General features: G+C 41.0%; 2 protein-coding genes across 8 annotated transcripts in view; one reads left to right on the forward strand and one right to left on the reverse strand.

Moving 5' to 3' along the window:
- Window positions 1–66: 66 nt before the first annotated feature.
- Window positions 67–7,446, forward strand: snrnp35 (small nuclear ribonucleoprotein 35 (U11/U12)). 4 transcript variants are annotated; one of them, XM_039772005.1, is made up of 2 exons: window positions 67–414; window positions 6,318–7,446. In XM_039772005.1, the coding sequence occupies exon 2, from the start codon at window positions 6,325–6,327 to the stop codon at window positions 7,087–7,089; it is 765 nt and encodes a 254-aa protein (XP_039627939.1). In that variant the 5' UTR covers window positions 67–414; window positions 6,318–6,324; the 3' UTR covers window positions 7,090–7,446. The 4 variants fall into 4 exon arrangements, with proteins under 4 accessions (XP_039627939.1, XP_039627937.1, XP_039627935.1 ...); XM_039772003.1 differs by lacking the exon at window positions 67–414 and adding an exon at window positions 4,243–4,307; XM_039772001.1 differs by lacking the exon at window positions 67–414 and adding an exon at window positions 4,363–4,623.
- Window positions 7,447–9,238: 1,792 nt separating this feature from the next.
- The window catches only part of rilpl1 (Rab interacting lysosomal protein-like 1), a 36,881-nt gene continuing 21,464 nt past the window's right edge, over window positions 9,239–24,655 (reverse strand). For 2 of the 4 annotated variants that reach the window (XM_039772009.1, XM_039772006.1), the window contains one exon: window positions 9,239–12,463. In XM_039772009.1, coding sequence (XP_039627943.1) covers window positions 12,328–12,463 — 136 coding nt within the window. In that variant the 3' untranslated portion in view covers window positions 9,239–12,327. Of the gene's footprint in view, window positions 12,464–15,369; window positions 15,464–24,655 lie in introns of those variants that run through there. The other 2 variants (XM_039772007.1, XM_039772008.1) reach the window with 2 other exon arrangements.

A 24,655-nucleotide genomic window follows, 5' to 3' on the forward strand; every position in this document is an offset into this window, starting at 1 on the left:
TGCCCTGCGGTGGGCTAGCGCCCTGCCCGGGATTTGTTACTGTCTTGTTCCCTGTGCTGGCTGGGATTGGCTCCAACTGACCCCGTGACCCTGTGTTAGGCTATAGCTGGTTGGAAAATGACTGGCTGACTAAAAGAAATGATGTTGCACTTTCTTACTTGGAAAACCAGTTACCTTCCAGAAAAGACCCCTCCTACAGATATTCTGTTAATTAAAAAATTGGTGTCCAATAACCCTACTTAATAGTGATTATAAAATGACTGCCTTTGCCTTCTCTTAAATTATCAATGCATTTCTAGACACCAACAGAATATGGCTTTATGAAATGTCTCCACATCGTCAGGGGTCACTGTGCTGGGATGTAGACTTGACCCCCTAGTAGCTCATAAGTGAGTTGGACCAGCAGCAAGTGAGGTGAGCAAACAAAAGTTTTGTGGTATTATGAAAAAGTGTATGATTTACTCAAAACAAAGTGACAAAGTCAATTTTATAGAAGTCTTCTTAAGTCAATGCTGTCAGCTAAAGCCATACTTTGTTCTGTGAGGTCATTGTTAAAATAATTAAAAGCAATCTAATACAATTATATATGCCTAGAGCTCTGAGTTTTCTCACTAGAGCCACACAAATTCAAGTGTCCGCTTTTCCAATATTGTCCATTCCAGGAACAAAAATGAGGGATGACTACACTGCATCATTTCCTGTCTTGTTCATTCATGTAATTCCCAGATCCCGTTGCTCCATTCCTGGCAGATCCTTATGTCCCTGCTGCCTTCAAGCTACAACCCTTGATTCTTGCTGCAGAACTGTGCCTTCCTTTGTGGAATCGCAATGAGCCAAAAGACCCAAAGGTTCCCATGCGCCAACTGCAGGTTCAGCACCCTCTTTGGGTCCGCTCTCAACCATACTGACGTTTGCACTTCTTTTCAGACTTCTATCCACATGGGGAGTCTTGATGCGCTTCAGCCTGTTTGCATCTCTTTTTATTCCCATGCATGAATGCATGCACACCATCACACCATTACATCTGCAATCGATATTTTTCCTCTTCCCCCTTTTCTTCCCTGGCCCCTTATTTATACTGGTAATGGCAGGCACTTCTCTACCTGAGACCAAGTGCAGTCAAATGAGCAGCAGCTGCGCCGACGTAGATAAACAGATGTGCGCAATTGACAGTACTTTATAACCTAAATTTATGGAGATATCATTTCTCAGTTCCTCTGTTTTTGGTTTTGGTTCAGAAATTACAAAACTGGGTTTGATACATTTTAACTGGAATGGTTTTTGTATTTTGGTGGTTTGTCTTACTGCTTTTCCAGCCATTTTTGTTGTTTCAGCTGTTATTTCTTACTGAACACTAAAGTGAGTCTGACAGCCATCCAGTATTCATTGTCATTTTCACCCGTACTCACTCCATTTATTGGTTATTAGGTGTGGTACCCATCTAAGACATGTTGAAACCTAAGTAATCAACAAAGACTTCAGCATTAATGTTTGCAGTGCAACATGCATAACTTTGTTATATGCCATTTAATATGGGATTTTTAAAAGCAGTGTTAATGTTTGTGATGAGCCATCTGTTAGAATGACAAACGCAATGAATTTGTCTCTGTTATATGTCATTTGGTATGGGATTTGCAAAAGCAGTGTTAATGTTTGTGATGCACCATCTGTTGGAATGGCATATAAAATGCATTTATCTCTGTTTTATGCTATTTGATATGGGATTTTTAAAAGCAGAGTTAATATTTGTGATGTGCCATCTGTTAGAATGACCGTGACATAGGAACTGGGCATACACACAGACACTTATCCTTTAGGATGCAATCAAGGTAATGAGTGACAAAAGAGAGGTAAGAACTGAAAACTAAGGCATAATATCAGTATTTCTCAATTTCTTAATACCTTAAAGCCCACACTGCTGATCTTTTCTAATCCCCTCAAAAAAATTAAAAAAGAACCAGTAAGATGAATTGAAAAAAAAATGAGCCTGCAATTGTGTAGCTGTTGAAAATGAAACAAATCCTATAGAGTTGTCACAGGAGCACCCCGGCTAGGACTTAAGAAACACATGTACTCCAGTTCAGTGAGACCACTGTATCGCTGTAAGGCACCACCTAATGGTCTGAGTGCCACTGGTTAGAAACCAGTAAGGCTGCCTGCCACTCTGATTCACGTCGTCACATCGAGGGGCTGGCCATTGACCCAGGCTCACCTGGGTAGGCTGATGCTGGCTGCCTTGGAGGGCTTCTTGCTGTGAGGATGTACAATGGATAGGAGGGCCAAATGTGAGCTGATCTGGGGGCTCTTCGAGGTGGAGCGAGTGTACTGAGGGGAAGCAAAACTTAAAAACATGAGAGATAGAAAGCCAACTGTGTCCTTTGAGCCCCTCACTGTCATAGCTCACAAGTCAGAAGCCCACTTGCTCAACATTTGCTCAGCTGGTTCAGCTGCTGCTTTCTGATTTGAAGGTTCTCCACCTTGGGATTGTGAAATGAAGAGCATGAGGCCTTAAGTGACTTCTAATTGACGAAAACCTAATTTAATTTATACATTTTAATTATTCAATAAGAGCACTTCAGGTAAATACAGTCATTAGGCAGAATATTAAGACCACCTGTGCACCTGCTGATAGATAAAATTTGTCTGATCAGCCAATCACGTGGCAGCAGTGCAGTGCATAGCAGATACAGGTCAGGAGCTTTAGTTACTGTTTACATCACACAAGAGAATGTGATCTCTGTGATTTTAACCATGGCATGATTATTGGTGTTTTTCTATAACTGCTGATCCCCTGGGATTTTCACATGAAGAAGGGGACTGAGTTGCCTCGACAGCTTACATTTTGTAATCTTTTTAGTTAGCCAATAAAAGGGGCCGTTTTGCTTGACTTTTCACTACACTCAGAATTGTGTGAGAACCAAAAAAAACATCCAGTGAGTGGCAGATGGAAATGCCTTGTTGAAAAGGAGGTTGGAGGTGAATGGCCAGACTGGTTCAAGCTGACAGAAAGGCTACAGTGACTCTGTAGGACTGTGGTGAGCAGAAAAGCATCTCACAAAGCTCAAAACGCTGAGCCTTGAGGCTGAAGGGCTACAACAACACAAGGCCACATCGGATTCCACTCCTGTCAGCCAGGAACAGAAAGCTGAAGCTGCAATAGGAACAGGTTCACTAAAACTGGACTGATGAAGACTGGAAAACTGTAGCCAGGTCTGATGAATCTCAATGTCTGATGAAGCACACAGATAGTAGGTTCAACAGAATGAAGCTGTGCACACAACCTACTGTACCTTGAGTCAACAGTCCAGGCTGCTGCTGCTGGTGCTGTCAAGTTGTGCAGAATGTTTTCTTGGCACACTTTGGGCTGGTAATACCAATCAATCTACACTTGAATGCCATGGCCTGTCTAAGTAAAGTTGCTGACCATGCGCAGCTCTTCAGGGTCACAATTTACCCATCTTCGAATGGCCATGTACCATGTCACAAGGTAGAAGTCATCTCACACTGCCCTCACAAGACTGATGATGAGTTAAGTGTTCTTCACCAGCAGATCATCACTGAGATGTGCTAGAACAGAAGGTGAATGTGCAGCTGATGAATCTGCAGAAATTGTGAGATACAATCATGTCAACACAGTCACTAAGGAGACCAACATTTTGTGGAATCCACACCAGAAAGCACTAATCTGCTCTGAGAGAAGACGGAGGTCCTATGCAGCATCACTGGAGTGGTTCTCATAACGTGGCCCACCATGAGTGTAGATAGATAGATACTTTATTAATCCCAAGGTGAAATTCATAGATATGAGGCAGTATAGACTTTGGAATGATGTCCAAAGTGTATTGTAGAATACATTGTATAAGGTTGTTTAAATGGTGATATTATTTTTGGATTAAAGACAAAAGACATAGGCTTAAAAACGTGTTTGATTTTAAATTTGAAAACACCATATTCATACTTGGGATTAATGGGAATAATGGACTGAATCAGAACCCAGTCGTTCAAAATTAAAATTGTACAGTTTTTCATTAGACTATATATAAAAATAGGAAGCTTTGGGGAAAATATTTTGAATGAATCCCCCATGTCAGTATACATCTGTATTCATTTTTTGTACAGGTTCGCTGTTAAATTAGAAATTTCAAACATTAAAAGTCACGGGGCTTAAGTTGCACATCGGAACGATTAATTTGTCTCCCCGCAGCGGAAAGCGGAAATAGAAAATTATCCGGAAGCATAGGACTGTTACACACCGTTTAAAAATCGCGAGGAGAGCGGAGCTTGTCGCCAGGCTGAATCAGTGACAGGTAAAGTGCTGAATACAAATGCGGGCGGATGTCGAATATAACATGGACAGCAGTCGATGTGTCTTCATTTTCTTTTCTTGTTATTATTCGTGCTTTTATTCCACTGTGGTTCGCATGTGGCGTCTGGCTGTTGCCTTGGTAACAGCCGCGCGCCTGCGTGTTTCGCGGTAACCGAATGGCCGCGCGGTGATTCTAGGAGCGCCTGCGTAATGGCGGCATGCGTCTTCGGAACGAAAAACACAGCGTAGAAAACCTGCGAAAGTGGGAACTGAGGGGCAAGAACGGTGATCGTCTACAAAGGAAAACAACTTAACAGGTAAAGGGCATCAGTATGTGTAAAGCATTGGGAATAAACGCAAATAAGTAACGTACAGTCGCGCCTCACTGATAAAGAAACACAATTTAGATGTGAAATGAGTAATAAATAAAGCGACTCTTTGATAATTACATTTTTGGTCTAAATAAAATAAGACACGTATATACTTTTGTGCTATGTTATTATTATCATTGCCAGTCTTCAGATCTTTTGAATTTTAAAGTGAATTAACGGAACTTATTAAAATTGGGATTGTTTTAAGTAGGCTTACGAATGTGAAGTGCAGCTGTCAAACGATAAAATTAAAAACTAAACAGTTTATTGTTATCTCAAAATAATGCCGCCAATAACGTTTTCTGTGTTATACTGTATTAAGTGGTGTTTGTTGTCAGCTATATTTTTAAATTTCTAGATTTTTTATATTTTTAAAGTGGATGTTCCCACATAAATGACAATCAGTCCAACATGGGCGCTGATCTCACGGCGACCTCGGTGCTCCTCTTCGTCTCTGGCTTTGTCATTTGAAGTAACAGGGATGAGGATCAGCACCTCCGAAACCGAGGAAATGGTCTTCCGTATCAAAATGGTGGACTGTCCTCTCCGAGTGGGAGGTGAGTTACTACCTCGAGTGGAGGAGTTTAAGTTCCTCGGGATCTCATTCTTGAAAGGGGTGGTGCGGCGAGCAGTTATGGGGTCGTTTTACTGATCTGTAGTGGTGAAGAAGGAGCCGAGTCAGAAGGCAACGCTTTCGATTTACGCCCCGATCTCCTCTTGTTGTTATGAGCTTTGGGTAAAGATCGAAAGGATGAAATCGCGACGAGCTTTTTCCGCACGGTGGCTGGTGTGGGGTCACCCATAGAGAGATGGTGAGAAGCGTGGACATCCAGAAGAGACTAAAGCCCCCCCATCCCAAACCCAACCTCTCCATCGAGAGGTGCCCATTGCGGTGGTTAGGGCGTCTAATACGGAAGCCTCCTGGACTCTTTCCTGTGGAGGGTTTAATGGACACCAGCAGCTGGGAGGAGACCGAGGCTCGTTATCTCCCAGATGGGTTGGGATGCCTAAGCATGAATTGACCGTCGTAGGTGGGGAGAGGTCTGTGTTGGCCTTTCAAGACTGTTGCTCCTGCCATCCAGGGCAGGATAAGCAGTGAAAAATAAATAAATACATAAATGAACTAACAAAAAGCACAATTTTTATTCCAGTGCAGTAAATATAGACACCCTCTGTGTATTAAAATGTGTGCCTTTATGATATTGGAGTGGTGTTTCTGAGGCTGGGGAGCTGAGCCGGTTTGAATCCCATAAACACCAGAAGTGACCGTTAGGCCCTTGAGTAAGACCCTTAACCTGCAATTGCTTCATCCTGGGTATGATGTTAATCTTCATCCAGTCCTACAGGCAGGTCCTCCAATTTACAGAGAAGAGTTAGGGGGTTGGTGGCACGACTGGCACTCTGGCCACTGTATTTATTGTCACTTGTTGCACTGCTGCACTGGGTGGTTTGGTCGTGTGCTGGGCACTGCATCAGCATGTGCTCCCAACCTCGTCCCTTATGATATTGTTTATACTGCTTGACGCTTCATTTAATACTTTTAAGTTTTAATTCATTTGTAGGTTAACATAATCTGAGTTTGTCAGATATTCTACATAAAATGTACTTTAAAAACATTTTTTTTTTGTTTGCTATATTAGGATAAAAATGAACGATTGGTCCCCAATAGCAACCGTGTATGATCCCCTCAAAGCAGGCAGCATCGATGGCACCGACCTGGAGCCTCATGACCGGGCCGTGTGGAGGGCCATGGTGGCCAGATATGTCCCTAACAAAGGAGTCATTGGAGATGCTCACCTTACGCTGTTTGTGGCTCGGATAAGTCACCACACGACTGAGGAGAAGCTTAGAGACGTTTTCTCCAAATATGGGTCAATCAAGAGGTTGCGGCTCATTCGGGATTTGGTCACAGGGTCTTCGAAAGGCTACGCCTTCATCGAGTATAATGAGGAGCGCTCCCTTTTAAGAGCTCACAGGGATGCCAACAAACTGGTCGTTGATCAGCACGAGCTGTTTGTTGACTTTGAGCTGGAGAGGACGTTAAAAGGATGGATTCCTCGGCGTCTTGGCGGCGGGTTAGGAGGAAAGAAGGAATCCGGCCAGCTCAGATTTGGTGGACGGGATCGGCCCTTCCGGAAGCCTATCAGTGTGCCTGTGGTTACACACGATTACCAGTACAAAGATGGGCAGCCATCCCAGGACAGATCACGAGATCGATGGAGAGAGCGAGGCAACAGATGGAGAGAAAGATCTCCAGAGCGAGAACGGGAAAGAGGGAGAGAACCAAGTCACCGAGACTGGGGAAAAGAAAGGAGTTACCGGCACAGAGACCGAAGCAGGGAACGAGACAGTAAAAGGAGTTGGAATGATAGTAGACACAGGGACAGGGACCGTTACAAGGACAGATACTGAGCATGGCCTGGGACACAGGTTTTCTACTAAGGATATTTGGTCAAGCAGCCGCTTGATCGTGGACAATCAAAAAAACTGCTCGGTTTTAACAAGTGCAGGATACATAGATGAATGTCAACAACGTACCGCAGTTCAGAACTGCACATAATTTTGTGTTTGGCAGTCAAAAAAAGTGCCAGGTGGCAACAGGGTGATGCTAGCAGCAGTTGGGGCAAATCATTTCAAGACACTGAGCTGTCTGTTGCTTCGGACACTTGGACTGTGGGGCATATTGTTTGTAGTTTACCTCATTACTATGACCTGCTTGTGCACATAAAAGTTTGCTTTTACTGAAAAAAATAAAAACTGTTGTGACAATTTTTGAAAAGCCATTTGTTTTTAATGTACATTTCTAAGACATAAACCATGGAGAACTGGACGCAATGTGGGTGATGGTTTTTATGTTCAGTCCCTTGACTTTGTGATTTAATTTACTCTTAAAGGGGGTCAGAGCATCCAGAGTTGTAATTTAAAAGGGGGAAGAGACAGACTAAGGCCATAATCCCTCATAGTGATTTTTTTTTTAAGATACTAGGGGGCTTCACTCGCCACCCCCGGGTTTATTTTACCAGATAATACAATTTTTAAAGAGATTGTTATTTTCATGGGAGTTGTTACATATGCATTATTTTCACTTTTAATTTAAAACTGTAGAAACAATACTTGTCTTTTATTTACGGCCCCAGGCGTGATTAAATCTGTCGCTCGCAGGGCGTATAACACCGCTTGTGTTGTTAAGGGGGGGGGCGGCTGAACGCACGTTAAGGAGATGCCGTCAGATCATGTTGTCTTGCCGCCGCTGCTGGCGAGCTGCGTATTCTGCGTGTTGCGCTGCACGTCTATCGTTCCACCAGCTGTCCTTTTGCCACTTTGCGTCATGATGGCGGTGGGCGCGGCTGAACACACGCTAAGGAGAAGCGGTCAGATCATCTGCTGGTTTGCTGCATGTTCTGCTTGTCGTTGTTTTAAGAGCTGAGAGCACATAAAGTGTGTCTGCCAAAAGCAACTGCTAGGTTAGATGTCCGTGAACTTGTTTTTAATGTTGTCTCACGGGACGTCAAAGTGTCTTCTAAGAAAATCACGTCTTGTCTTAGTCTTCCTCCAAAGACTTTTTTTTTTTTTTTTATAATAAGAGATTTTTTTGGCCTGTTCTCATGATGTTGTCTGTTTTTGGTGCATTTTGCAAAGCATCTTAAGAAAGGGTGTCTCTTTAAACCGTTAACATGGAATTAATTTGTTTTTGGGCAGGCAATGTGATATAGGGGTGAGGCACTGGCCTGATAACCACCGAGTTGCCGATTCGGTCGGGGGTCAACAAACCTTACCTCACAATGTCGACCGTTCCAACGGGCTTGGGCTGTAATCCATTATTGTATGAAGGCGTCGCCTGAACTGTAAAACAGAAGGGTGCTGGTTCAGTTTTTGCTCCTGATCCACTTTTGGGGCCCTGAGTCTGCCAGACCACCTTCTGTAAAAATGTAAATCTTAACCATCCTCCATTGCACTTATGCTTGTCGAGTGCCTTGCATGGATTTCACAGTAGAAAAGGTATTTATTTCTAACATATATATAAAGAAATGCTGAAGGTACTATCCTGAACTTCCCCATGTGATGTTAATTTTTTTTTATTGTACTGTAGATGTGTTTGGTTATCTGTTGTAAACACATTTATATTTCTGAATTTTTTTTATTTTTTCAATTTAGATTTTTTTTTTTTGTTTTCATGACACTTGGATGTGGCATTTGATGGCAGCCATTGTGTTTCTGATGTTGAAGATGTGAGTACCTAAACGTGGTAGTGGCCTCAGTAGGAGTTATCCCTTGGTAGATTTAAGTAAAGCTTCTCAACGAGGACTAAGCCCTAGCGCTAGCTTTAGCCTCCTGTCTCGTCCTTTGTCTGTCTTGATCAGTTTTCCAGTTCTTACTTCACTGGCAGTCGGTCCATTTGCTTTCTTCCAAAAATCCATGGCACTCTGTGTCTTAACACCTCTTAGGACAAAGAAAAGTTCTATCCACCTATCCTTCCTCACATCCCACTAATAGAATTGTTAAATCTGAAGTTCTCAATAAACCCAAGTATTTTTAAATGGGGAAACAGAGTTCAAATAAATTATGAATATTAGTTTATTAAGTAGGAGAGAAAAAAAACATTATTGCAATGTAAAGAGTCCAAGGCACAATTAGCCCATTAAATAACCATTAATAGCTCTTGGTACAAAAAAAAAAAGTCACACATGGCTAAAACCAAACGCCATTAGTAGCCACACTGACACTTGTAACTCCAGAAATGTCAAGGACAGATTTTGCGATACTTAAGTCATGATGGCACACACAGAATTGTAGACATTCCCTTTTGAGTTAACGTGTGCTTGTTTCTTTCTGTGATCAGTTCAGAGTTCTTTTGGCACAAAGCATGTTTTTTGCACATTAGCGCAGTTATAAAGCCACAGTTGAGATGAAGTTTCCATTTACTTGTTTGCTGTCTGCTTCAGTCGCCCGACTTCTATATCTTGTTTGAATGTTTGCCTGGGCTGAGGCACAGGCGTATCTGTAAATACTGTCAAAAGAAGAAAGAAGGGTCTGGTCTCCAAACCTGGACTGGATCACTTCCTTTGTGACAGAAAGCCACGATACTTTGAGCAAATCAGAAGAAGAGAAGCATTCAGGTTCCCTGGTCCAGGGAGTCTTTAAGACATCTTGCAGTCTTAACGTTTCAAGTACATCCAAACAGTCTCTGCAACCTTGGCTGGTTAAGCATGGAGATCTTAAAAGCAGCCCACATGCATCCCATAACCTACTGACTGCAGCTAGTGTGATGTGAAAAACAAGGACTACCCAGAAGAGTGTTTGAAATGTGCAAAGAGAAGCAGTTTGCTCCTTGGTGTGCAAAAATGCCTTTAATAAAGTCCAATAAACAAAATGGCTTTTCTATCCAGCAAACCCGATCACTTCTATTGCGCTTCCTTGGCCGACTTTTGCCTGCTGAAATATTTTCCAACATTTTCTTAGTTTTTATTTGTTGTGCTAAGGGAGCCTGCCAAGAGGCAGCTTGGGACGGTGCCTTGTTGCAGTCTGGAATTCCCACTCGTTTTCGAGTGAATCACAAGTTGTTTTTCTCTTTTACAATACAATGGAAAAGGCCACTATAGTCATTCAGAGGGTACTGGTGGAATCTGTCTCTGTAGCAGAGGTTAGTTTGTGTGTTTTAGAAAGTCACAGGGTATTACCGTGTGCCTCACCTGACCAGTGAACATTCTTTCACGACAGACTTAAACATAAATAAAAATTAACAACTGAAGCGCAAATTCAAGCGACCATGAATAAAGCTGCACCGCCACATGTTTTATCAGCATCAGACAACCTTTTAAAAATGATTTACAGGGACGGTACCTACCGATGTGCATGACGTCTACACTTCTGGGTCATTTGGATCTTGAGCTTTGAGAACAAAAGCAAGCAATACAAGGCCCTAGTGCCTCTCACATCAGCAATAATTCCAGGCTGGAACTGTGCATCATGAAGGCTCCTACCGCGACTGCAGCCAGCTCAATTCTGCCTTTTGTTACTTTGGGAGTAGAGTTACAAACAAGAAGGACAATATGAAGATTGACAATCTAGCCCAGTCCATGACTCCGACTGTCTCGGACTAACTTGGTAGCATAGAGAAACAAGTATAGATTATCCAAGTATTCAGTAACATCCTCAAACAAATAAAGCAATGCCATAATCTCATACCTTCAGTCTTAACGTCTCCACCACATAAATCTTTCCAACCAAATACTGCACTGTGAGCGTTCAGCTTGATTTTGATTTGGTGGGTTTTTCTGGTTTCGCAGTCTTAAGCCGATGTCAAATTATGCAACTGTGTCAGGGGGGTACTTCAGATTGCAGTTGCTGGTTTGTCACTGCACCATGTCAGATTACTTAACTTGAAAATCGCAGTCTAGGTCACACGTACGGACTGAGCGACGATCTTCCAGCACAGTAATGCTCACCACTTTTTCTGAGAGCCAATAGCATGTTGCCTGACGGAGCAGCGCTTTACAAAGAGAGTTAACAGCTGCAGTAAGTTCAGCAGTAATCTGCCCTTTCTTTTTTTTTTCCCCATTATGTTACTGTATGTAAAATATGAGACATCAGACAGACAGACGAGAGCTTCTCTTCCACTAGTGAGGTTTAAAATATAAGTGTTCCTTACTCATTGTCGATAATTTCTATGGGTTCTACTTTCGGGTTCATTCATTGGTTCATGTGGTGGTTGCTCTCTGACAAGAAAAATCAAACCTGTTATTCTAGCCAATCACAGACTGGTATGTGAGAGATATTATTAAATAAGAACACGAGGTACAGAAATGGGGGTTGGGGGGGGCGTATCCATCACTACTGACTATTCAGGAGCAAAAGTGGGAACTCTGTTCTACAATGTCTCTACAACAGAATTGGGGCAGTTGTTAGGAGAAAACATCAATGGGCTCCAAATTTAATACAGAATTCAGGTGGCTTACATTCAGTTTAGAACTTTTAAGTATCGTCAGTAGGTGTGAAAATGCCCATGAGAGAACTTACAACTATATTGGAGTTACTACAAGATTTCAGTAAAAAGGAACCTTCAACTAGGAGTATGGGGTACATCGGGTAAGCTTTCTGTGAATTACAACAAAACTCTGTATTTTAGCGCTTGAGAATGGCGACGTGTTAGATGTTGTTCTCTTCAGCTAGAGCCTGCTCTCTTATGCTGGTGTAGACCACAAACGCTACAAGCTAAGTAACTCGCAGTCCACCTAGAGACTGTGTGCCTCATCTCCATTCCCACTTTGCCACGTGTTCATACCCGCTTTACTGATGGTGGTTTACCTCTGGATTAAAATGACTTGTTTCTGCACGCAGGTTGTGTGGTTTTCCTTTACCTTGTTTAAAAACCCATCACAATTTAAATAAATATGTGATGGCACATTTGTTAAACTTATTCTCTTCATTCCGAAGTAACTGTGAAACTTGATTGATGGTTCACCAATCAATAAGAGAGAAATCATTGTTCACACAGCAGCAGCTTGTAACCTTCCATACTGTAAGAGTTTTCACGAAAGTCGTCCCCCGAGAAGTAAAAAGGCCATGATATCCCTTCTTTCATCTGTTTTTTCTTTCTTTCTATAGTTCAATAAAAAAGCAGAGTGAATTCAGGTCATTGGTTGTCTGAGTTCAGAGATGTTGCAGCGCCTCCTGCCCTTGCTCTGTGTAGCCGTCGTCTTCCTTATGTATCCATGTACCAAATGTTTCCTCAAAGCGAACATTTTTCTGGGAGCCCCGTTTTTTGTCTCTGGAGAAGAAACTAAACCTTAAAAATGAAGAGGGGAGAGACAGAAAGGGAACAGTAGAAATGTTAATCACCTTGAAAGACTGCAGTATTCCCAAGTCTTCTGTTTTTCATTCCCTTGCAAAATCAGACTAAAGTGAAACTTTTTCTGACGTTCTCTCTTTTAAGCCATTGCAAATGACAAAAAAACCCAAAAACTGTCTTCCTGTGAACAGTTTGAGAATCCACAAGAATTTCATGAATTACATCATTAACTGGGACAAACAACAAAGCATTTCATATCTTTGGAAGGGAATGAAAAGCAAAAGATGCTTCAGCACTTGGCAGCTGTAGCCACCACACAAAGTCATCTTTATCACATTCAGTTTTAAAATGCGTCTTCGTGGTCGATCGGTTAAGGCATACTAGTGCTAAATAAACACAATCTAAGGTTATTCTAATGCAGACTTGCACTACAAAGCATCATTGAAAGAGCTGAATTTATTTACAAAGTGAAAGTTGTAGATTAGCATGCAGGTACTGCAGTCATGCACTGTACACCCACGACATTCTGTACTGTTTCTGCCCGGCACCCACCATGAAGTCAGAAAATGGACTTGTAGATTCCACAGTACCCCCTTAATCCCCCCGATGGCATCAATAAGCAAACCATGTGACAGGGTTGAGGGGTTCCAGGACAAAAATACAAAAACTCAATCTCCTCCCTGAATGTGCTTCCTGTACATGCTCTATTGTAATTTTCTAAAGTCTTTACTTTAAAATATTTGAGCCAAAAAAAATTGTCTTGACATTTTGAAGCTAAATGCAACCATTCTGAAAACATGGTCTCACTTTGTCATTATTAAGTGTAGATTGATGGGCAAAAAAAGGCAAATGTATCCATTTACAATTAAATCTACAACACAAAGTGTACAGGAAGGAAGGAGTCTGGATATTTTTTTTAATTCACTGTACAGCATGTACACACATATACAGTATAGTATGTCTGTGTGCATATTTTACATGTCTTCTCTGTAAACGTCTACACGTAGAAGTCTGTGTGTCTGTCTGGCCCGGAAGTACGAGGTGGAGTCGGGGTAAGGACTCCTTCTCTGAGGAAACAGAAAACTTGCTTAGCCACTTATAACACAAGCGGGGCGAGCACATCAGCAAAACAAAACCTCCGAAGAAAGACAAAGTCGCTTAGCCGCTAACATTGGCAAAACGGTATCCCTTTTACTTTTCCTCCCGCCACTAATGCACAAGTGTGGCGGGCATGTTGGCAAAACAAATCCTCCTAGGAGGGAGACGCCCAGAGTAGTTCCTATCAATTACCTGACATCTCTACATTTCAGTTTTTTCTGATGATTAATAGTTTCTAAGACCTCAGCTTTTTACACTACGGGCTTAAACATCCTATACATAAACGTCTACACATGGAAATATGTATATGTGTGTGTGTGTCTCTGTCTGTCTGTCTGTCTGGCCTGGAAGTGCGAGGCTACATTACAAAGCTCAAAGAAAGTGACTCTGTTGCCAAAGTGAAACCGCCGAGAAAAGATAACCTTACTTAGACACTAATGCACCACCAGAAGTGCCAGAATCCGTGGTTTCTAGGTGCCCGGGCTTTTTACAGCATGGGCTTACACAGCTAGTCTTATATAAAAACGTCTACACGTGGAAGTGTGTGTGCCTGTCTGTCTGTCCGGCCCAGAAGTGCGAGGCTACAGCATGAAGTTCAAAGACCCAGCAAGGCAACCCCAAGTTAACAAGTCAGAAGAACAAAGAAGAACAAGGCTACAGCATGAAGCTGAAAGAAAGCGACTGTCTCCAAAGTGAAACCACTGAGTAAAGACAAACAAGAGAGAAACTCGCTTACCCGCCGACTCTGCATTTCAATTTTTTTCCTGACAATTTCAATGTTTCTAGGAGCTCAGGCTTTTTAGAGCACGGGCTTACACAGCTCGTAAAATATATTCTCCTCATAGTCAAAGACCTTCAGAAAGTATTTTCCCAGATCAGTTTTATTTACAAAAACAAATGCATACCATTATTTTCATGGAAATCTCTTAGGTGTAAATTTACTTTTATGTGATTGGATAGTACAAGGTGGTCCAGATCTAATTATGCAGATCCAGATCGCCTGGATGACTTTGATTTATGCGGGGACGATTCCAGTTCGGCGCAAAGACGATTCTTCATGTCATCAGTTCGCACACTTCTCGATGGTCCGGGATTTTTTGGGTGATTTTCTATGTAATAAACTTAATATGTTACAGCGTAATAAAAAATTGCACAATTAGATCTGGACCACCCTATGTATTCCCTGGCCTTGCATTGTCCAGTGTTGTTATAATGGACTAAATATAACTTAAATTTGGGGGATCTAAGCCTGACAGCAGTGGGTACAAAGTAGAAAATTCCTCCGGATCGAGCACCACCCATTACGCCAGGCTGAAAATGCCAATTAACATAACCGAAAACCCTGGAGACAGTCCACACAGACATGAGGAGAATGGGAAAACTCCACACGGACAACGACTGTAAATTGGATTCAATAATCTTCTAATTGAACAACATTAGTGAGCGTGCTTAATGCTAACAGTGCATGCTGAGGACTGCTCTTCACCATGTTAAATGTAGTGATGCAGGATATTCAGTGTGCTGAAAGGTTTAGCTAAGGAACTGTGTGGTAACAGGTCAGTCTCAAGCACTACTTGCCATTCTAAGTAAGTAAATATATAAAAGCTGGCACAGGGTTACGCATGTCTATCTGGTTGTTCTGACTGGCTGATGCCATATATTCCAACTAAGAGTATAAAGATCCCACAATCAGCCAATCAGAAACCAAGTTGCTATTAAGTGTAAGCAAACATGCAGTTGAGTTTCATGCAGACAGGGATGAACAAAAAGAGTTAAAAGTAGAAAATGTCTTTGTTTTCAAATGGTCATACAAGAGAGACAAGTCTTCTGATTGGCTGTAATGTGGGATCATCTGGAATCAACCCAGCTGCCACCATCGGCATAATGGCTGTAAATATCCTGGTCAGAAAAGCAGAAAAGTGGTGGGGGGATGGAGGGAGAGAAAGAGGGAGAAAAAGAGAAAGAAAATGAACCACAGGTTATGGAAGAGATGGAGCCATGTTTTGTTTCAAAGACAAAGGCAGAAGAAGTTTCACACTTACTGCACTATAAGCCCTGTGGATTTAACTTGAAAAGAGCAACACCTGAAATGTGGTCTGCCTATTCAAGTTGAATTGACCAGATCCTACCTACACTCATTCATTTTTAAGAATCCATACAAATTGCCAACAATGAAGAATAGTATTTGTAAACTCATGCTTTGTTTAAAATAACTATAAAAATTACCTCTAATAAAAGTGGGCCACATTCTGCATCAGCCAACACATAGGAGGACAAGTACAAGAAAAGGACGTAGCGCCCCTTCTGCCTCTCTATAAGCACAGGAAAGAAGACAGCCTGTCCCGTTCTGAGTGTATAGGTTACTTTGTTGTCTTTTGATCGCTATTGCAATACCGTTATAATTTGTGAAAAAGGGGTGAACAAAAAACAAAATTGCTCTGTACTGTTTAGACTTTTAACAAGTAGTTAAATAATCCTCTCCTATATACAGTCTTGCACCATCTCATGACACTCACTGACTGCCTGTCTGTCTGTCCGTCTGTCTGTCTGCCTGGTGCCCCTGAAGTCACATCACAAACTCATTCACCATCCACCATAACGTACTGTTGCTGGCTTTCCTGTGTGACACAAGCACACACACCCACCGTTTGAATCTGAAACAGATATTTTCATCCCTGCTGTGTTGCTTGCTTTTCCCTTTTGCCGGCTCCAGAGAATTTTCCAAACCCAAGGTAGACGATTTGCTCAAAATTAACTTTTTGTGCTTTGCCCCCTTCCATTCCTCGACTACTTTTTCATCTGTGTGCCCATTTGCCATACTCTACCAACTTTACTTACAAACTCATCATTTCTTTTCTCTGTGGTAGTCAATTTGTTTTGTTTTTTTTCCCAATTTGAGAACCTTGCACAGCATATCTAGTGCCTTTTGCATACCAATTTTCTGTTTAAGCAAAATAATTTTCCACGTGTATATTCCAAGTCATGTTCTGCTTCTGGTTGCAGTGTTATTCCTTGTGCTTTCACTCTGGGAACTCATTTCTGTGAGGAAATTTATGCCTTGCGCATTTGAATTTTTTTCTTGTTTGCTTTAATTACAAGATGATTTTTGTGTTTACAGAATATTAATAATGACTTTGCTGTACTACTTCTCCATTGTACCTAATGTATGTATTTCCTGTAATTACTAAATACCCTTTTGTATTTGTTTTGTCTTCTGTTTAGGGTTTGACTGCTAGTTGTGTTTTTTTCCCTTATTTCTATGTTCCAGATATGGTAGAAATCTTAGCCTATGATGCCTATGATAAGCAAAATATGACTGGACAACAATAACTGGCAGAACAGCTGTTGCCGTGTCAGAGAGGAGGGAATAAACAATGCATTAAGTAAATGAAATGACATTAGATTATTATTTTTGAACCCAAACATACAATAAAATTATCAAGTGTGGGGTCTTAAGACTGGTCTGAGGCACAGTTCTCTCCTCCACTCGGGCCTATCATTAGATGCTACCTTCCTTTCTGAACAGTCAGTCAGTCAATTATCCAACCCGCTCTACCCTAACACAGGGGTCTGCTGGAGCCAATACCAGATAATACAGGGCACAAGGCAGGAAACAAACCCCGGGCAGGGCGCCAAACCACCACAGGGCACACACACCCACACACGGGACAATTTAGTATCGCCAGTGAACTTAACCTGCACGTCTTTGGACTGTGGGAGGAAACCCACGCAGACACGGGGAGAACATGCAAACTCCACGCTGGGAGGACCCGGGAAGCGAACCCAGGTCTCCTTACTGTGGTGCAGCAGCGTTACCACTGTGCCACCTTGCTGCCCCCTTTCTGAACATCAGCTACTATTTTTGTTCTTGTGAGTAACTGACCTGATGCAGTATTCGCTTCATTATTCTGGGGAGAAACCAGAATAAAGCAGACCTCATTACACACAGGCATAAGTTACATACTAATCATCATACATCTCTGGTTTTTCAACATATAATTTGGTTCCAGAACATCAACTAATCAAAATGGAAGCAAAGGTCTGTGATTTGGTGTGCATATTTGTAGCTGGAAATCCACAAAGGGAGACAATGAATCACATATCTTAAAATAGTTTTTTATTTCTGAGCTTTCAAACTCTATCAGGGGTCTTCATCAGGGGAACATGATTTGACATACCAGAATCCAAGGCAGTATATAGCAAATAAGAAGGGGAGGGTGGGTGGATGCAGGGAGAGGAAGGGGGATTAATGAGGTGGGGTTAACGTCTTATTTATTATGTACGTTCTTCTTTTCAAGCCTGCAAACATCAAAAACACTTGCAGCACGTTTGCAGGAACATCGCAATGTTGTCAGAAGGAAGGACCCACTGATTTACGCACATACAAGTTGAACCGGCCACACATTTAAATGGGACTCGGCGCAAGTAAAATTCGGGGCTAATACTGAGAGTGCTAATATTCAATGCAAACATCGGGTGGGACTGGGTCAGGTTTTCTGGCTGCTGTTACTGTGGAGACTGATGAACTTCATGGTAGCAAGCCTGCATGCTTTCGTGACCCCCAGCTGGAAATGCTAAAAGCCTGGACATGGTAGGGGCAATTGTGTTGGTACCATAAATGTGGCAAACAGCACTGGTGTTCTCTATATTTAAACTTGGCTACGTAACTGTGTCCTGATTACTGTTAGATTATACCTTGGTTTTCCACTCTTTGTCACTTCATTCATGTGAACTAAAACAAAGCTTATGACAGAATACCCTTTGGTCTGTTGTTGGAGGGGCTAGAAATATACAGATCTCTTGGGCAGTCTCTGTGTGCAAACTGGCACCTGCATATGAATTCTTGGCATGAATTCTGAAGCATTTAAAACAGAAGTTGCCCTCCCAAGTCTGTGTCTCCTCTCCTTTCCTGTTTACAATTTTTCATGAACAGGATTTCAAGGCACAACTGAAGTCTGGAGGCTTTCCAGATTGGAGGGCCTGCTTGAATCTCAGCTGCCGGTGAATGCTGCCTTCTTGACCTCATCTGACTGGTTAGTTTGTAACCACATTTAACATGACTAAGACAGGAGTCAGCACTTTCAAAATGACTTGCTTTGGAAAACGGCATTTACTTTTACACACGTGTGGTGAGGCACTAGAGGCGTACATATTGTGGGGGCTTTCTTCACAAACAAAGGTAAAAGCAAGTGCAATATTACAGGCACTGTACAACGGTGGTAAAAAAAAAAAACTTGCAGAATCCATGGATGAAGCTCCTTATTAACAAGCAAGTCCATGGCCACATTTTAACCCAGAACTGAAAGCTTTGGGTAGTGAGTGAAAAAAGGAGAGTAGCAAAAACAAGAATCTCATGTTAAATCTCCATAACAGTGAGGAGAATCACAGATTTGCTGGATAGTGAGGAGCCATGTGAGATGCTTTCAGACTTTAAAAAGAATGCCTTCTTGCTGTTATCTAAGCTGGTTTATCTCTCCAAGTGCCAGACCATAGGGCAGGGGTCTCCAACTCCCATCCTGGAGAGCTACTGTGGCTGCAGGTTTTCATTCTAACCCTTTTCTTAATTAGTGACCAGATTTTGCTGCTAATGAACTCTTTGCCTTAATTTTAATTGATGCACAACTTAAGACTCAGGCCACTGAATTATTTCTTTCTTTCCTTAATTAGCAACCAAACAATATTAAGACACAAAATGAACCAACACATAAACAACAACCTGCGTCCATCACACAATAACTGAAAATAAAGAAAGGCGAAGGCCTCAGTAATGTTGATCTGCTGAGGTCCACAAAACCTTTTGACAGCCAGCGTTCTTAAAAAAGAAAATAAAGTTTTGGAAATGTCTGCCACGGCAGAATGAGCACCATGGAATTAAATAACGAGTTTAATTAGCAACGAGAATTGGCTTCAGATTAACAAACTGAATGACGTGAAGTTGGTTGGAGTTTGAGGCCCCAACTTAGTTGCTCATCTGTGGGCTCACTTCACATCAAATATATGTTTAGGGAAAAAAGAATCAATTCAGCGGTCAGAGTCTCAAGAAAAGTCAATTAAAATAATAATAAATAGTGAATTAGCAGCAAAAAATGGTCACTAATTAAGAAAAGTTAGAATGAAAACTTGCAGCCACAGTATCTCTCCAGGACAGGAGCTGGAGACCCCTGCCATAGGGAAATAAACCAGAGAATTCCAACCTGCTCTGCTTAGCCTGTTACAACCCTCACTAGGACACAGAAATATAATAATAAGTGTTTTCTTACTCATGTAGTTTCCATTTGTCTTTATAATTATTATTTGCAGAATATTTCTAATCTGACCGACAATACAATGATGCAGTCTATTTGAACTGGGAAGTTGGTATTTATAAACACCCCGACAATTCAGATTTCCTACTAGTTAAGTGGCGAGAGCCTCATCACCCCCAGACCTCACAATCCAAGATGGCTGCACCATGCATCAACAGAAATGACCACCGTAGTACTGCACTGTTCACTAGCAAGTCTGTCTATTTGGTTCTCATTAAATCAGTACCATCCAGTCTCTGTGTGTGGACCTGTTGCTGTGGTGTTTAGTTGTGCAGAATACGGCATAATGCATCGTTCAGTAGTTGTCTGTATTCCAAAAGAGCACAACAGCAGTGTTACTGGAGGTGTCCATATTGGTTTTCCAAATGTTTTAACTGGAACGTCATCAACTCAGGCGTGATGTCATGCCCAGCTCTGATAACCGAGGTAAATGGAATGTAGCATTATAGGAAATAAGTGAACAATTAAAATATGCATAATAGACTGGGATATGTCTTAGTGAGTTTGGTCAGATTGTTTCACGCATGTAGAGGCAAATCTGAGGGAAAGAAAGAGTGGTGCTTATTTTATTTGTTTGGATTCAAAAGCAGTTTATCAATATCATCCTAATGTGTAATGAATTATTATTATTATTAATGACCATGTTCCTGGTTTACCCAGTTTCCCCCCAAATCTTTTTCTTGGAAATCTTTTGAGGTGAGATCCCCATTAGTTTCATATGCCCTCTCTGTGCCTTATCCTCTCCACCAAATGACCCTCTGCCTTTTGCTCCACATTTCCAAACCTTCTTAGTCTGTTTCTCCTCAGCAGAACGCCTATCACCTCCACACCATGTCTGCATTTATTTTCTTCTCACTCTTGAGTGTGCCACACATCGACCTCAGTTCTTCACAACCTAGTATACTCAGGTCTGTTAAATTAATTATTAGGTTTAGCTGATTCAATCATCTCAGATTAAACAACAGGCTGGATCTAGGGTTTAGCTAACAAAACTTAAAAGTAACTTTTAGTGAAGTTTCCAGCATACTGGTTCTCAAGGCATATCATGCTATAATCAAAAAGATATTCCAGAAAACAGAAATGACCATATCTGCCAGAATCAAATGAGGTGTGAAGGTCTCAGACTTGGAATCAAAACTACAGTTGTACTGTATGAATGGATAAACATAAGAGTGGGAGGCAGTGGTCTGAGGAGTGCCTGTACCAGGCTAAGGTGTGCAACAGCACCCAGGGATCTGCAGGCTTTTGTCGCCTCCACTAAGGTTCACGTTCATGACCATACCATCGAATAGACAGCTGACAAACATGACAAAGACCACTGTCAGGAATACTTATCTTATGGCCTTGTTTTGTTAGGATAACCGCGTCCCCACCCAGCATGCTCTAAGTCTTATTTTGCCCTATGCAAACAAAATGTAATTTTAATTTTAATCATTCCGATTTTAGAAAGCATTTAAACACAAAACAACATTTCTCATAAAAGACAGCAAAACAAATTGTATTTTGTAAAATGCTGAAGTATTGCTTTTGACATTTGTTTCCTTTTAACATGCTATAACTAGAAGCAGGAAGAACCACTTTGACATATAATACCATTGTTTACACCTCCTCCCCACCCTACCATTTCAAATGCCTCCATCTGTAATATTTCACTGTCATGTATTACATAGTAAGTCCATAAAGATTAAGTAAAGCACAAAAGGTGTCTTTAGTAAAACCTCTTGAAAATTCAGCCTAAGACAAGGTGCAGTTAAAGCAATTTACATAGCCATGCATTTGCTTTCAAAGTATCTGTAGAATATGGCAGGAAGATTGTTTTACATTCATAAAGAAATAAACAGCAAACCTTTATGTCAAAATATTTCATATTATTTGTGGATTTAATAACCGTTCTGCTTGACCCAGCAGCATACAGAGATGCAATTCAGAAAGAACCCAATAAATTTCTGCATACGTAACTTTAGGCAGCTGGGTGTGAAAGGCAGTCTCAAAACAGAACATTTCATTACTAGCATTCCGATTATTTGCTTTCACTTTGAATTAAACCGTGTAATGACTTTGCAGGATGTTGTTGATTAAAGGATCCAATAAACTGGGAGGATCCCACCCAAGGGCAAGAGTAGGCAAGGAAATCCGGAGACGGGCCTGGACCATATTTGGAGGTTTTATATAATTAGTAAGATGAAAACCAACTAAAATCTATTAGATGTCTTATACAGGGCGAGTCAAAATTATGTTAACATTTGAATGGCAGAAACAATTCACTCACAAAACATACTTCATATGTGCAAGATGACTTAGTGGAATGTCTCATTCTGTTTGCCATCAGTGGCACAACAATTGTATATAAGTATATACATAACTAACTGTACCATTAAGTGTTAACATAACTTTGACTCACCTTGTATTCCTGTTATTTCAGAAGGTACGCAAGTTTGATATTTAATATGAACTTAGATTTGTTGTGCTATACTGATGTAATCAATCTAACAGCAGTTGTGTTGAAGCAACATCATTTTAATTAGAGTTAATATGTGTACAAATTTTGCTATAGCAATTATACTTTAAAATGTTTAGCACTTTGATCCATGGGTTGATGAACAGTAACCAGTGAGTTAATGTAAAAGCTTTCCTAATCTAACAAGGAACTGAATTTAATTGGCCCCTAAGTGATAAGAAATACAATGGAACTGTTGACACGGTCTGAATGGCATAAACCTGAAAGCTACAGAATGTGTTCAAATGCAGACTCCTCTTTTAAACCCTATGATTGTGCTCTGCTTAATTCAGTAATGAGCAATATAGAATAAAATATGAAAAATGTGTTAACATGGAGGTTTACAGAAAACATACTGCTATACACAATGCAGCTTTTTATAAAAGCAGTTTAATTAGTTCTGACATATTGGTGTTTGTTTCTCTCCATGGTTTTTACCTGTAACATTACCAAGCGTGCACTGTAATCTTACACTGCACGTTAATTTATGTGTTAATCGCCTTGCTTGCCAGGTGTCACTCTCAGAAAAACAAGCAAACCTTCCTGTAAAATATTTATAGCTAAAGGACAATATAAATGATCAAAGCAAAATCTCATCACACGCTGCATGCTTGTATGTGTAGGAGTGCAAAGAAAATGCGTTCTACGTGCAAACATTGGTCCATTAGGAAGAGAATCTGCAAGTTAAGATGATTTGATAACTCCACTGGCCCCTTGGATGCTGTGTTCTTATATTTTAGCCTGTTTTGTAACCCTTTTGATGTTCATACACTTCTTTGTCTAAACTGTTTAATTAATGGTCTCCAGAACTTTTTTAAGGAGATGATCATGTTTTTGAAACCTATCAAAATGTCATTATAGCAGATAATATTCCATAGTATACTCAACTTCACTTTTTTCAAAAGAAATGTACAGCAGAGTAACTTAATGTGTTTTAACTTTGTATAGTTTATTAACACTAAGAGCTGACAGGATCCAGTTAGTACACGGGGAAAAATATGAAGCCCTTTTGGATGCAAAGTTGTTTTATCCAATGAAAACGCCTGCCATTGAATTTTAATAACAGTTAAGATTTGGTCAGTATGTCATGCTGCATCTACAACCACTGTAGCACAACCAACAAACAAGGGCATGCATGGGCTCAATACAGTAGGAGTGAAGAAGTCATGAAGGCATGGAGTTGTCAAGCATCGGCACTTTTGCTTTACCTGATACAACAACACCACAATGAAGAGAAGGCAGACTGACCATAAGGTAAATATAAGAAAGTTACTGTGTTTAAGATGGCACTGAGCACTGAGGGAAGAAAGAAGAATTGAGAACATTTAGGACGCTGAAGAACTGATCCCAAGACCGGTAGGTCAAAGCTTAGTGTTGTCAATTGTAAAAATACCACTGCTGCAGGAAACTCATTCACCTTGTTTGTTTAAAATAAATTTTAACTTTTCGAGTCAAAGACAGTCGTTCTTCCCAACAACCTTCCATATTATTGTATACAAAGTAGCATACCGTAAGATGCGAGTTAAACAGTTTTATGATAACACAACATACTCTGATGGCTAATTTGCCACCCACAATAAATTACTTTATTAAGCTTCTTGGTGTTAACCCCAAGTGTGTGTTAGGCTTGGAATTCTATGCAATTATGGTTAAACTCGAGTTAGGCTTGTGGTGACGTGTAATGATATGATTTATAGTGTTAAGCCCAAATGACACTCGTGACACTGTTCTGTTGCCACCAAGTGGTTGATATAACATCATGCACTAAAAAAGCATCAATATTTCAATGCCTTTTGTACTTTATGGTAATTCACAATATTCATGAGTAGGGTGGAGCCTCAAAAAAAAGCACCACAAAAGAAAACTGTAAGCAGTTTTAGAACAAACTGAAACTGAACCACTACTCGAATCCAATGATATTGATGAGAGTGCGAGTTGGTTAACAGATTTGACACTGTTCGTGAAACTGATGCGTGGTACGGATATGATATTCCCATTGAATTCAGTTGTGTGGAGCTTGAATGTGGTGCTACAGTAGCTGCGTGACAAAAAAAGCCAAGTAATTGCAATCCAATGCAAGGAGAAGCCAGACGTTAGCCCCCTAAGCACTGTTAATAATGCAGCAACTGTTAATGGTCGTATGAGGGGAAATGCGGACCCCACTAAGCCTTCTTGCGCTGTGGTAGGCTGCATTAACACAAGGAGTGCTTGATCGTGCAGGTTGGGCACTGTCATTCTACCCTCTCATACGTGAGCAACAGAAAAAGTATGAAAAGAAAAGTGTGCAAA

The sequence above is a fragment of the Polypterus senegalus genome, chromosome 12, assembly GCF_016835505.1.
Source record: "Polypterus senegalus isolate Bchr_013 chromosome 12, ASM1683550v1, whole genome shotgun sequence".
NCBI classification, from domain to species: domain Eukaryota; kingdom Metazoa; phylum Chordata; class Cladistia; order Polypteriformes; family Polypteridae; genus Polypterus; species Polypterus senegalus.

Coding starts and splice junctions, on each gene's coding strand:
- snrnp35 (XM_039772005.1), top strand. CDS start 6,325: ATGAACGATTGGTCCCCAATAGCAACCGTGTATGATCCCCTCAAAGCA.